At 38.1% G+C, this 15,176-nt stretch overlaps 1 protein-coding gene across 7 annotated transcripts in view; it reads right to left on the bottom strand.

Annotated features, from left to right (window-relative positions):
* Window positions 1-9,704: 9,704 nt before the first annotated feature.
* LOC119641850 (tRNA-dihydrouridine(16/17) synthase [NAD(P)(+)]-like) overlaps window positions 9,705-15,176 on the bottom strand; it is a 63,199-nt gene continuing 57,727 nt past the window's right edge. For all 7 annotated transcript variants that reach the window (XM_038040727.1, XM_038040724.1, XM_038040725.1 and 4 more), the window contains exons 4-8: window positions 12,165-12,324; window positions 11,904-12,099; window positions 11,575-11,823; window positions 10,364-10,538; window positions 9,705-10,310 (exon numbers count right to left, since the gene is read on the bottom strand). In XM_038040727.1, coding sequence (XP_037896655.1) covers window positions 9,798-10,310; window positions 10,364-10,538; window positions 11,575-11,823; window positions 11,904-12,099; window positions 12,165-12,324 — 1,293 coding nt within the window. In that variant the 3' untranslated portion in view covers window positions 9,705-9,797. The remainder of the gene's footprint in view (window positions 10,311-10,363; window positions 10,539-11,574; window positions 11,824-11,903; window positions 12,100-12,164; window positions 12,325-15,176) is intronic.

Below are 15,176 nucleotides of genomic sequence, written 5' to 3'. Positions count from 1 at the left end.
CGTTGGTGAAATCAAAGGCTTCAAAAGCTCAGTTTCCACGCCAGTAAATTATTCAGCAAGTCTGAATAGTCCTCACGACGTAGTTGAGCTGAGGCGGTCGAAGCGTGCTGACTTGAGGCAGCAATTATTACATCATTAGTCTGCTCGAAGTAACGCGGCTTGTGCTGAGACCGGAAAGCTTTTGAATCCGGGATGGAAAAAAGGACCGTTCAAAATTGGAAATTGTAAAACCGATTATCGTAAAATATCAAGCATTAGCACAGACTCTCTCCTTGCTTTTCAAAAACTAGCTTAGAATATCATAGCTGAAGGCGACATTAAATTAATAATCAGCTTTGGCGAGTCCTCCACCGACCCAGAGCCGCGGAGGGACAAAGACTAAGAATAAGTAAGTACAAAATTGTAGAAAATAACGCCAACGACAGCAACCTACATATAGAAACATATTCTGCACAAACTAAAAACAGACCTACATAAAAGGCACTCACAAACACACAAGTAGCTATACACAAATCCATTCACATCCATACACACAGCGGCACACGCACACAGCCATATACATACAAATATACATCCACACACACGTAAATATAGGAGGAAGTCTCATACATACATACACAAGCAAATCAATATACAAAGCATAATTACGCACAACTTTTACACAGCCAAACACTAACACAAAAATCATGCCGGCCAAAACCGGAAATAAGGAGACACCTCAAGGAATACAAGCGGCCATCCAGTATAGTCCGGAAGTGTTACCCGATCCGCCAAAAAAAGCGGTCAGAAATGGCACTACTAAAACCGAAAAAGGAGGCAGAGTAAACGCCACGAAACGGTTCAGTGAGGAGGTATCCGCGGATACTACTAGCGAAGAAAAGTAAGCGGGCGGGTGATTGGATAAGTTCCAATAAGGAGGAGCCAAAGCAACCAAAATACGTCAATGAAGAGCGGACCGCGGTCCAAACGAAAAGTAGAAAGTTCAAGCCAATCACATTGATGAATAAGCCGGATGCGATTGTAATCAAGCAAACAGGCACTATGACCTATAGCGATATGCTGAAAAAAGTTAAAAATGGTGTGGAGCTGCAAAAAGTTGGCGAAAATGTGACGGGAATACGCAAAACACTGAAAGGAGAAATGCTGCTGGAATTTTAGCAAAGTGCGAGAGAAGAAAACACTGCTTACCAGCAATTGGTGGAAAAAGCGCTCGGCCAGGAGGCTGACCAAGCAGACAAAGATCGAGTTTAAAGACCTGGATGAAGTGACCTCGGCGGATGACTTAACAGTTGCCATAAATACCAGGTTCAGCAGCCTAAATATCAAGAAGGAAGCAGTCACCTCAATCAGGAAGGCGTATGCCGGCATACAAACTGCAACTCTATCGGCCCCAACTAAAAGTGCTAAAGAGTTACTTGAAGCCGGGAAAATCAACGTTAGTTGGGTAGTGAGCAGGATTAGAGAAAAATCCGCAGTTCTGAAATGCTATAGATGCTTCGAGGAAGGCCACATTACTTGAAATTGCAAAGGAAAGAAAGATAGAAGCAAGTGCTGTCTAAAATGCAGGGAAAAAGTCACCGAGCAAGAGACTGCAAAAAGAGCCCGTGCTGTGGGATTTGCAAGGAACAAGGCAAGCCTCATGACCACCGAATGGTCCGTAGAAATTGCCCGGTAAACACACGCGGTGCTAACAACAATGGACAGTCATGTAGTGTATGCAAATAAACATAAATCACTGTCGGGTTACAAAAGAGGTGCCAAAACAGAACGTCAGAGAATTTTCCATTAACATAGTAGCCGTAAGTGAGCCTCAATGGATATGACAATCCTAAATGAAGGTAATAAAAACACGTTCAACAGAGGCGGTCGTGGCTTCGCGATCGATATTACCATGGCCAGCAGTGCATTGACCTTGCGTCTAAAATGAAGTATTAGCAACATATATCCACGCAGCAATAATCTGGGAACTGCAGCAGAGGCTGTGGGCGAACAGGGTAAAACTCCGTCTCAGGGGACCCATGTGGAAACCAGAATCCCTAGATAAAGAAGTCTTCGAGCATATTATGAAAGTAGCAGAACCTAGAAACTCAGCTCAGGCTGCCGTTGCGGAGGTTTTAGCGCGGATTATAAAAGCCTATGACCGTTCAATGACAAGACGTTGCATCTATAAGATCAAGGAGCCAGTATACTTGCGCACAGACGAGATAGCCGAACTAAGGACTCAACGTAACAGAGCGAGGCGTGTCTACCAAAGATCGAGAGGAAATATTGCTTATCTCAGTCACCAAGAAGAGTTAAAACTCAGGAGAAGGCTCTTAAAAAAAGCAATAATGGTCAGCAAGAAAAACTGTTTCCAGAAACTGGTTAATGAAATTAATGAGGACCCATGGGGGATGGCGTATAAGCTGGTAACGAAGAAATTGAAGTATTCAGAGTAGCCGAGCTGTGCAGAATTTGAAGAAATAATTGGCACATTGTTTCCACGGAAAGCCATTTTCGTGTATGTGCCACTAAGTGAAGAGAGTGACAATATTAATCTCACCGCGCCTGACGATATTGCTGCCATTGCAAAAGAAATAAAAGCCAAGAAAGCGCCGGGTCCTGATGATATCCCACATTGCGCTATGAAGCAAGCCATGTTGGTAAGGCCTGCTATGTTTGCGAACACATTCAATGCTTGTTTGAAAGAGAAAATTTTTTCAGATAAGTGGAGACAACAAAGCCAAAGTCAAATAAGCCGTCACATGTTGCAAATGTATACCGCCCTATTTGTCTATTGGATACAATAGGCAAGGTGTACGAAAAGATCATTCGAAATCGTTTGGAACCATCACTGGAGAGATCTAAAGGGCTGTCTGACTTCCAAGTCGTCTTCAGAAAAAAAGAAAAGCCCAATGGATGCAATAAGGATGGTCACAAACACCGCAGCAGAAGCGAATAAAGGTACACGTTGGATGGAAGGCAACAAAAAGAATTGCTTAGTTAGATATTAAAAATGCATTAAACTCAGCAAACTCCTATTGCTTTATAGCTGCCCTGCAGGAAAGAAGAGTCCCACCGTATCTGGTAAATATTGTGACTAGTTATTTTACTGGCAGGACACTAAGATATGTTACAGATAAAGGGTGCAGGGAGAAGCTGATCACTGGAGGGGTACCTCAGCGATCAGTCGTAGGCGCTACACTGTGGAACGTAATGTGCGACGATATCCTGAGACTACCTCTCCCAGCATCCATCGTGGATTTTGCTGACGACATAGCGATAACTATCGTGACGAAAACTCTGGAGGGAATTACCACTACAGAGAATAAAACCACCGACATGATGAAGAGGTGGCTGCGGTCAGTGGATTTAGAGCTGGCGGGAGAGAAAACAGAAGCGGTATTAATCTCTTCTAGAAAGAAGATTGAGAAAGTGACTATTCACGTGGGAGATACGAGGATACAGTCTCAAGAAGCCGTAAAATACCTAGGAGTGATGATAGACTGCAGACTTTCCTTTAAACGGCATCTGCAATATACGGGCGAAAAGGCAGCGAAGGTAGCAAAGTCGTTGGCACTCTTACTGCCAAACTTGCGTGGCCCTAGGCAAGGCCGTAGAAAGCTGATAGCAGATGTGGTAACTGGTATAATGTACGGCGCTTCAGTGTGAAAAAAGGCTTTCGCTATCCCGTCATACACGAGAGACATACAAGCAGGCATGATGCCAATCGACCTGCGTGCTAGAGAAGGTTTGTATAGAGCAAAATTTCACGGGCTGTCGGCTGAAGCGACTAAGCAGCGAGCAAAATAGCGACTGGTGGAAGAGTGGCAGGAGCGGTGGAGCAGAGCGGGTAAAGGTGGGTGGACGCATCGACTCATACCAGCTTTACGGCCCTGGGTGAATAGGCAACATGGTGAGATTGACTTTTATTTAACACAGGTAATTAGCGGCTATGGCTGCTTTAGAGCATACTTGAATAGGTTTAAAATAGAGCAGAACCCACTCTGTAGTTTTTGTAAGTGCATCGAAAACACTGAACATGTTTTCTTCGTCTGTCCGAAACACCATAGCGAACGACAAAGACTACAGACGGAAATTGGAGTGGTACCTCTCCCCGACAATCTTGTGACAAATGTGTTGCACGACCTGAAAAAATGGAAGGCGGTAAGAATGTTCGCCGCAAACATTATGCGAAAACAAAGACACGAAGAGCGTCAACGTAGGCTTTTAAGTGGTGCCTAAACGGCTATCCTCTCTGCGAAGATATATCTAAACGGTCGTGCCACAGGGTAGGGAATAGGGGTGGTTTTTAGCGGGTTAAAGTCTCCCACTGCGCTAATGGGCGCCTGCTGACGGTTTTCCACTTCACAAAAAAAAAAGAAAAGAAAAACAATGTTTGTGTACATGTAAGCGTTGGTGTACACCTACATGCTCCTATATAGTATATTTTCATTGATTTCACAAGTTAGAAATATTAAATTAACAGGGTTCTTCTCATATCTGTTTATGCTAGATTTATTAAACTCAGAGAGTTCTCTTCATATTTGTTCATGCGTAATAAAAACTCTTTTTTAGTATGGATCGGTTTAGGCATTAGGAACCAGTTTTTGCCGCTGACATTGTGGATATTTTCCGACATCCGCTTGACATCAACAAAAAACAAATATGACGAGATGTACTCAATATTAAACTCTCTGTTCATTATAATCTAACACTCTCACCACCATGATCTAAGTTAAGTAAGATATTCACCACCAAATAACTCTCTCAGATGCACACCACCGTATTAGTAATTCCACAACAGCATAGTAAGTGGGGTGAGTAGACAGCTATAAAAGCTTAATTGTTCAGCGATAGTCAGTCAAAGGTAAGTACTCTTCTTATTATTTCAGAACATTCTGTAATAGGACTGCCAATTATCTTTCGTTCCGAAGGATAACCATCCAGCAACAACAAAAAAGACGAAAGAGACTATGATAACGAGGAAAATGATGATTTTGCCGAGACCGCTACGAGAAACGCTGCTCAAACAGTTAATCTGGATATTTATAGCGTATATATAAATCGTTTTTTGTAGAAACACATGCATATATCATTGCTTGTGATTTTGTTATTTTATTTATTTATTCTTGCCCATTTATACATGAAATTCAGCTAATGAAAATTGCAGTTGAATTCAAAGCATATTAATAGAAAATCTTTTACTAATTGTTTCAAAACTAGTATAAAATAAAAAGGAAGAAAAAAAAAAGAAAAGTAAGTTTAAAAATGTATAAATAAATAAGAAGAGAGAAAAAAAAAGAAAAAAAGCATGTACAGGGCTAGCACAAATAAATGTACAGCCTTTTCGTAACATAAGGATCATCAAGCTCTTTGGACCACCTCATAATAAAACCAAGCGCTGACCTAGCTTTGCTTAACGAGAGCTCAATAAGCAAATTAAAACGTAACCTATGATTAAATAGAACCATTAAATCTGCGAACAAATCGGCGGCCTCCAACTTGCGTGAATCATTGAAATGAGTAATGAATGACATCAGTCGTGAGAAAGAAAGCTTGTTACATTTATTTAGATTTAATTTCGTAAAATTCAACGAGTACCATGCAACCAATTTATTTAAGACAATTTGAAGGTGATGTGATTGCGATTCTACGGAAAAGGAAGAAAACAGTTTCACATCATCAGCATACATTAAGATCTGGCTGGATTTAATCACTGAGTGCAAATCATTAATATATAAATTAAATAATATGGCTTCTAAGTAGCTGCCTTGAGGTACGCCAAACGTAACGGGGAATTCATGTGATGTGATGAAGTTAAACAAAACCCTGGATGAGCTATTATGCATTTCACTAAATAGGAAGGGAAGTTAGAGGCTTGGAGTTTAAAGATAAGTGTTTTATGGTTAACCAAATCAAACGGAATTAGCAGTCAATATCGCCCGAGGACTCGAAGCATTTAAAAGAAACATGTGAGACATTCATGGAGATTTCTCTTTTGGGATTAACGAACTTAAAAAAGTATTTAGAATTAGCAAACAGAGATGAATTAATGAACTGATGGTATTTGCAATAATACTGATGGTTGAGGGAATTAATTCGATGCCCTGTCGCTGAATAAGCGAAATAGTCGAAAACAGATTCACTTCACGAAAATTTTTTGAAAAGCTTTTGTTCCTGTTCTTGTAATACTTAGTCGTCTTATTAAACCACGGGGGACACCTGCTTCGAGAACAGGCCTGCTTGATTTAATATATTGTAGAACGGTGACAGTAAGCTATCAATACTTGCAACTAAGAAATCAAGCTTAATATGTGGAAGATGTGACTTTAGCATTGAAACATTGTTTTTATGGAAATCATAAAATTTATTTGAAAAAGTTGAATTTGGAACGTTATAGAAGTTCAACGAACCACCATGGTTGTAATGAAAGGAAACACCTAATGCTGGATGATAAGGATACTCAGGTAAACTAAAAGGAAGACCACGGTTTACACAAATCTCAGAAAAATTGGCAAAGCAAAGATCAAGCAATCTACCATTGCAATTAATGGTACCGTTTTATTGAACTAAATTATGATCGAGTAATTCATTAAAGAACATAAAAGCTCTATCAGATGTTAAAGTAGAAATCAAACAGCCAGAACTATCACTGTAACATCAAGAGACTTGAGAGAATTGAAGTCATCCAACGCTATGACTATACCGATAGGTTTAGAATGCGTGGCCACTTCATAAATAAGAGATACTTGTTTCTTTTGTTTCTTATATAGGGAGATATCCGAATTTGGGGGAATATAGGAGCAGTTCACATATAAATGTTTATCAGAAAATTTCGCTCGAATGGCGATAAATTCAACGTCGGGACTAGTGGGAAATTCAATTGAATAGGAGGGGACTGCCGCAGATATGGCAATTAAAACACCACCACCATTGCGGGACAGTCAGTCATTTCTGAAAACCTGAAACGAATTATGGAAAAGTTCTGACGAATGTAGATCACGCTTTAACCAAGTGTCGGATCCAACGGGCCACAATGGTTTATTTAACAACATATCCATGTTTTCAGTCGGAATTAGAATTTTAAAAGACGAGATTGCTCTAGGTTGAGAAGTAGCCAATTTGAAAATGCTAAGACGCTTTCAATTGACAGATGGCACTTTCGCCACCAGATAACTTTTTAGGTTATCTGCGGATGTATCAGTTGCCAGTCTTGACGCAAATATTGCCTTTCTAGGAGGAACTGCCTTCAAGCACATGTCATCTCTACTAAGAGCAGTAGGGTTCACGGATGGCGAGTTTTGAGTTGAGGAGATTATAGAAGGGGTAACCACACTTGCACGAGCAGCTTGTGCGAGGCCAGTGTGGCGACTAGCGTCCATTCTCGCACAGCCAGGAGGAGAGGACGATTTACCATTGTCCTTATTAGCTTTAGGCGGGAGGAGATAGCCTTGCCACTTCACCATAGCTCAAACCAGAAGGACTTCCCAGCTTATTTGTATTTTTTTTGTTACCGATTCAGCAATAGCAGAAACGCTAACGTTCTTGGTAGACTTTGAGATGAGTGCTCAATATAACGACACTCATCGAACGTAGTCTTAATTTTTTCAAACTTATCACACAAGGGGCCAAGATTTTTACTTAAAGCTAAGAATTTATTTCTCGTCTCCGTGAAGAGTTTATGGAAATCAATGTTCCGCTTCCTACAGTAAGGACATGACCATCATTTAGAGAGATTCATAACTGCACCTGCAGCAGGGCCATTTACACCAGCACACTTTGCATGGCAACCACATTCGCAGAGCCAACACGATATGAATCGTTCGGATGCTGGGCCTGTTTTCGCACGACATGGTGTAAATAAACAATCCATGTCCAGTGAAAACCACAAAATGAGCTTATAAAGAAAAAAAAAAGAACAAAAAACTAAAGGATTCCACGGCACAAGTTTTCAGCAAATTAAAGCAAACTTCTTATTTTCGTTTCCACTGTAAATATAGAGCCAAAGCAAAACAAGTAAAGGTTAAAAGAAAAAAAAAACAGACTTTTACCAAGAGCTCTTATTGTTGATTGCGCAAAATTAAATGATTTTTTTACATAAAAGATTAATATAATTCATAAAAGTTAAATTCACACTTTATTTTTTTAAATATTTTTACAATTTAGACGCGAATAAAGTCAAAAAGCTAAGAAATACACTATGAAATTGAAATATTTCCTGCACAGAATTAAAACGCGACTACAACACGAACGCAGAGTTGCGAAAATATATTAATTTACAGTTCGAAGCGTTTAGAAAATTGTCATACATATGTAGAACGGCTTTGTTTACAAAAAATATATAACGGAATATAAACGGAATTGAAGTTTTATTCTTTCAAAGGAAAGTAGCTTATGGGTCGTTATCAACCAACTGCCTTGTGCAATGCCATACCATATACTTCAACTCTGGCCTCACTCATTACCAGCACATGTTTGGATAAAAATTTTACCGTCCATACACGAATTTCCAGAATTCTACCAAGCTTCACCAAGTTAACACGTTTATAGAGTTTGCTGATGGCCAGCGAAAATATGACAACAAATTTACCAGCTTCCTTTAGACTCGCTGTGAGAAAAAATAGTTCACTGACGCGCATATTTGTGTTTTTGGTAGGAATAAGAATGAGCTGAAATAATGCTCCCAATTTTCAAGAAATCCGTTAGCCTCACCTTAACCATGACATTCTTTATGAGATTAATGAAATCGGTCTAAAGTTGTTTAAATTGTTTACCGATTGACCTGTGTTAGAAATGGGAACAATATTAACATATCGCAAAACCAACGATTTAAATCTATTAAACGATGTAACAAGACATCCAAGCATCTCCCAGAGAGTGGCCTGGCCATGCCGTAGTTGATTCCATTACAACCCGCAGCGGTATATTTCTTCCTGGATTGCAAAACATACTATAACGTCAAACCGATTTAGTAATTTATGTTTTCATTTAACTTCTTTTGAAATTAAGTTCTTACCACTGAATTGTGACTTTTAGAATAGTATCGGTTTCATTTACAATTCTTCGGATATCTAATTACCAATTATTTACAGGTACTTATATTTACAAAGCTTTAATCGCCGTTCTAGTCTTTTCCGAGACACTATGAGAAATTCGTTTTAAATTTCATAGTTTTGATGATAACAATATCAACGGCAGAATTGTAAGGAATAAACTTGGTACCTCAAATAGTACACTCACGCCATTAAAGCCGGTTTCAAATCAAACATCTCAAATTAATCGATTGTAGATGTAGATGCAAGCGGCTGCTTTGAGAGATATTACTGGAACTCGCAGGTAATAGTTAAAGCACAGTCCTAAAGATTTTCTGTGGATGTATGGACAATATTTAAATTGATAATTAAATTGTTCCAATTTTCGATAAATTTGTAAACATCACCACAAACGTATAAGTGTAAAAGATCGGCATTAATGTTTGAAAATTTCGGCGACTAATAAGAAATATAGAAGACCTTATCAGTAGCTAATAAAACTTATCGGAAATTTATAGAATATTAACAAAGTCCTTGCGACAATCTCACTTTTATTTTTTCATTTTTAAGTTTGACTATGAAGAATCATCAATAAATATAGAATTTTGAGTACTGGAAGATTAAAGTAAAAACGTGCACGGTTGTTTCGTCACTTCGTAGAAAAACCATTAAGAAAGAAATAGAAGTTTATGCGAAGTAAAGATATTTTTAATATTTACATTTATATGATAGATTGCCTTTTTTCATGTAAATCTATACACGCTGCAATATTATCTTCTTACATCAACTTTGTCTTATTAATTCCAAGGCATCACGCAGTTCTTCTTCTTGATTCGCCCTTTTACAATGTTCCAAACCATCTTCCGGTTTTTGGTCTTCAGTGAAAGCAGAATCTTTTCTTGGTATTTCTTCATATAGTTTGGCTTTAGCGCGGCGAGACTTAATTAAAATACCATGTCCCAAGCAATCAAAATTTTCACTGTAACATCTATCGCGGCAACAAATGCGACATAAACGAAAGACACATTTAAATCCTAAAGGATTACAGCAACAATGGTGGCAATTCTCTAAATGGCGATCATGTTTTCCTTCAGGTTTGTCAGGCCGACGAAAACGTCGCCGCAACTTTTTCATACGCTTGCGAGATATTTCTTTCCCTTCATTGTCATAATACTGCCGTTTGTCACGACTTGGATCTTCAGCTAGGCGCGCCTTCTCCGATACAACTTGTTTATGAATTTCGGGCGGTAAACGTACGTAAGGTTGACAGAGCCAAGGTGGCAAGCACATGTTATACTAAAGTAAATGTTAAAAAAATACAATAGCAAATTTTAGAATAAATTTCTTACTTCATGTTCTTCAATTAAAACACTAGGATCAATTTCCTCTTTCCCGTAAGGTTTCAGGCCCTCATGATATGGTTCGTACTTTTGTTGAACTTTCTGAACTACTCTACGAAATTTTTCTAATCCATTCGCCACTGCCAATTCTTCCCTTAAATTAGCATTTGGACGTAAATTAAAACTAGAAAGAGGGAAATTTACATAGACTTATGTATACATATGCACAGCATCATGAAAACCTTAATGTACACACTAAATTTCGCACTAGAAACATGTACAGATTCATATTCGAAACGTTTTTCTTGTTGTATTGGGGATAAAAAATAATAAAACATTTGAATTGAAGTCTCGCGAGCGAGTGCAAGTGAGCGGGTTTTCCTTATCTTCCTTTGCCAACACAGTAGCTAGCTTCCATCTCAAAAGTAAGTTTTGCGATTTTTAAATTGAATAGAAAAGTTCAGCAAAGAAATATTGTAACATTTTGCTTTACGAGCAAAGTGTTGAAAAACGATTTCAATAACAATGCACTGCCTAGAATGAGTGTTTTTGATTGGTTAAAGACCACCAATGTCCTGCGTGAACTTCGGCGTAGCGATGAGCACTCCGTGAAGAAAGTCAATGATTCTGCGTTCAAATTCACTTACACATCAATTAGATGTAGTAACGCCATGTAAGCATACCTTGTGTCAGCGCAATCGATTTTAAGAGACCACTTGGTTCTCAAAAGCAGTCAACTTTTAACCTTAATCACACTTTTTTAACTTTTTCAACAGAAATCAACTGAAATCGTCTCTCAACTACTATTCGCCTTACTTATTTGCGTGTCCCCACTGCCTATCCTTGGAATGAAGCAATCGCTACGAAATGGTTGTACCGCAGTCACGAGGATAAAGCCGTATTAAAAGATGCGCTTTCTAAAGTAGAAGTAAACAAGCTTACTTTATTAATAAGATATTGGCATGAACTTTGACATAGGAGTCAGTTGTCATGTTGGGAGTGCAGTGGAAACACAAGAACTGTATTAATTTTTAATCACAGTAGTATATAATAACTACTTTTGCTTACAAATTTCCCTGTATCGTTGCACTTTTCTATGAATACGAATTTTCATCAATTCTTACTTCTACAATTTATAATACTAATTTTTTTTTGTGGAATGTCTTAAGGTTTCTTTGACGCTGTGTACTTTATCGAACAATTTGATTTGTCCAACATACATGTGATGAAATATTTTAAACAGATGACCTCTTATATACGATATAGGACAAGGATATCTTTGAGCATAGTCTAAATACTCTGCCGCCACAAACCAAGTCTTAGCAGTTTGACCTGTAAACAAAGCAGGATTGTGTAGATTTCCTTCGGCTGTCATAATTCCGTCCACACCTGTCTCATCAAGACAACGTTGAACATCTTTTAGGTCCATTATATTTCCATTAGCAAACATGGGAATTTTTATGTTTTCCCTGCAAAATTATGAAGAATTGGATTTATTAATTGTGTGTGTTAACTAGTGTTATTTGGATAACCAAAAGTACAAATTCACCTAATTTCTCTAATATAGCTCCAGTCAGCAGCACCGGTTAAGGGCCCCTTTTGTTCTCTGGTCCTGCCATGTACAGTTAATAACTGGCAACCAGCCTTTTCCAACATTTGTGCATAACGTATTGTCTTATCCCGATCTTCAAATATGCGTATTTTACACGTCACTGGTACTTTTAGGTTTGAATGCAAAGTTTTTACTAAAAGGAAAAAGTTATATTTTATACAATGGTAACAAAGCTGTATAACACTTAGTAGGACTTACCAATTTCATTTAACAGATGCCAGTCATCTTGTAGAAAGGCGCCATAGTGGCCGCGTTTGGCAATAGCTTGAGGACAACCTAAATTAATATCAATAGCTTCACAATAGTCCTGAGCTAATAAAGCTGCTTCCAGTATAGTTTCTGCGTCGTTACCGCAAAACTTAAATATGAAAAGATAAAAAAAATATTACATAAAAAGTCTCACATTTTTATTACTTAAATAATTGTTTTACAGTTAATCCGAGAACTTATTACAGTTTTTTTTTTTTTTTTTTGGTATATTGAACAGAGATGGACTAAGAGCGGCCGTAATAACGCGGAGTGAGCGTGTTAAATGTAATTGTGTGTGTGTGTTTTTAATTGTGATTGTTGGGTTCTTGAAAGTTAAACAGTGTTGCAATCTTTGGCTCAAAACGAAAAGCAATGCTATGGTAATAGGAAATTATTAAACGCAAAAACGAAAGAAAAAAAAAAGAAAGAAGAGGAAAAAAAATTCGAAAGGGATAAATTAGCTTTTTTAATAAAGCAAGTTAGTTCCCCGAGATGACGTACATTTTTTGCTACAAAGAGATCGAGGAGACAGCCATATTACTTGAAGCAGCTAAAGGAATCTCTAATGCCATCAAGCCTGTGACATCTGAAGATTAGATGCTCAGCAGACTCAACAACATTGCAAACTTCACAAACATCACATGGTATTGCGCGAATCATTTTTAAATAAACTTTGTCATAAGTGTGACCACTCATGAGTCTATAAAGAATTTTGATTTCCCAGGAATTAAAAGAAGATACAGAGAAGGGTTTGAATTGAAATGTGGGATTTAATTTATAGAAAAGACGATTGGATTTAACGCGCGCGATTACTTTAAATTCGTCGTTTAGCTGTTGAAGGATGTGGTTGCGAATTGCCCGAATTGCTTCATTGGGAGTATATTTGATGGACAAAATTGTCCCACCAACACGAGCTCTCCCTGCATGAAAGTCGGCTTTTACATTAAAAAAAAAAGCCGCAGTGGCCACGTACCCAAACGAGGTGACAGTCATCCACTTGAGATTCGTGCAACGTCTTGTGAATGTCAAACACATATTGATTTTCTGCATCTCTTTTATTTATTAGAAGTAGAGCTGACCTGCTGTCGGAAAAAATAACAAAACGTCTGATGCCATCGGAAATAGCAACCATGATAGCATGTCGAATGGCGAGCAACTCAATAAAAGTGGAGGAAAGTTCCTCTTCCACTTTGACTCGAAGTATTGTTTCAGATAGATGTTTCACGACCGAGAAGCCAGATACATTATGTCCGACGGAACCGTCAGTGGCATATATATCATATCCGTTGTTATAATAAAAAAGGAGCTTTTCTTGGCATAACAACCTTATACAAGAGAAGTTGACATTTTGTTTTGAGGTAGAGATCGGTTCGAGAATGTTCATGCATTTGCTGGTAATGAAATTCAATGGGGGAATTGAATCTAACTTATCAAAAATATGACGAAGTTTTTGATAGCAAAAAGTATAGCTGCAAGTGACAGTATCACTGAGAGATATAATTTCCTGAAAAAAGGAAGGATTTATCATCTTGACTTTAATTAACTCCTTGGCAGTGCAAAAAAGGGCTCTTTCGGAAACTGGCCATTCACCAGATATAACATTGAGAATATGTTGAGGAGTTGAGGGGGTCAGTCCAGTAAAACGCTTCAACATTCGGTTTTCAAATGCTTGTATACGTTTTTCAATATATTTTGGGAAATTGCAACATATGGAATGTCCAAATTCAATTTTGGACCTGACTAAAGATTTGTAAACGGTCAAAGCATTTTTGGGAGGCAAGCCTGCCTGATTGTTTGTCATGAGTTTGATGATGTTGCATCCAGACTGACAATCTTTGAATGCCTTTTCATAATGGCCACGAAGGGTTAAGCTGTCATTTAAAATTCTCCCAAGAAATCGAAGAGATTTTACCTGATTAACTTGGGTACCTTTGATAAGAAGTCTGATTTCACGTTTAGAACCTTTGGCAAAATAAATAGTGTTTGTCTTGCTGGGGTTAAAATATAAATTAAGATCAGCGCATGCATCGAAAAACAAGTTCGCTTTCATCGAGAGGTTATTGACAGCTGCTGGAAAAGATGAGTCCGCAGATACGATCAGAAAATCGTCTGCATATTGAAAAATGTGAGTTTTGTCATCTTGAAGATCATGCAAAGAAGCTGCGTATAAATTGAAGAGTATGGGGCTTAAACAACTGCCTTGTGGGATACCACCGCATATTTCAACTTTTTCGGTACCCATCATCAACACACGCTTGGATAAAAAATTAAGTATCCACAGCCGCATTTGAAGAGGAATCGAAAAGTTTAGGAGAATTCTACCGAGCTTAATCAAGTTGACACAGTCATAGGCTTTGCTGATGTCCAGGGAGAGCATGACAACCATTTTCCCTGCTTTTTTTAAGCTGGCTATGAGAAAACACAGTTCATGAACGCACATATTCGTAGATTTGCGTTTTTGATAGGCGTAAGACCGAGCTGGAATAATGTTCTTAGTTTTCAGGAAAGCAGTTAGTCTCTCCTTAACCATGAGGTTGATGGTCTTTATGAATACAGATATTAGTGAAATTGGTCTGAAGCTACTTAAATCATTTAAGTCTTTACCTGGCTTGGGAATGGGAACTATTTTGATGCAACGCAAATCAGAGGGTATAAAATTGGTGGACCAGCAGTTGTTAATTGCATGCAAAAGCATTCTAAAGCTTCCTCCAGACAGTGCTGTGAGCATGTCATACTTGACTCCATCACAACCTGCAGCAGTAGCTCTCTTATTACAGTTAAGTTGTTTATTTATTGAGTATTTATTTATTTATTTATTTTATTCCACTTATACTAGAAACTCAACTAAACAAATAACAGTCGAGTTAAATTGGCTCTTAATATAAAACTAATATTAATCAACAATAAAATTGAGTATGAGCATAATAAAACAAATAAGAAGAAAAAAAAAAAAAAAAAAAA

The sequence above is a fragment of the Glossina fuscipes genome, unplaced genomic scaffold (assembly GCF_014805625.2).
Source record: "Glossina fuscipes isolate IAEA_lab_2018 unplaced genomic scaffold, Yale_Gfus_2 183, whole genome shotgun sequence".
NCBI lineage: Eukaryota > Metazoa > Arthropoda > Insecta > Diptera > Glossinidae > Glossina > Glossina fuscipes.
The sequence above is the reverse complement of the archived record's forward strand: the minus strand, read 5'-3'. Positions and strand labels throughout refer to the sequence as shown.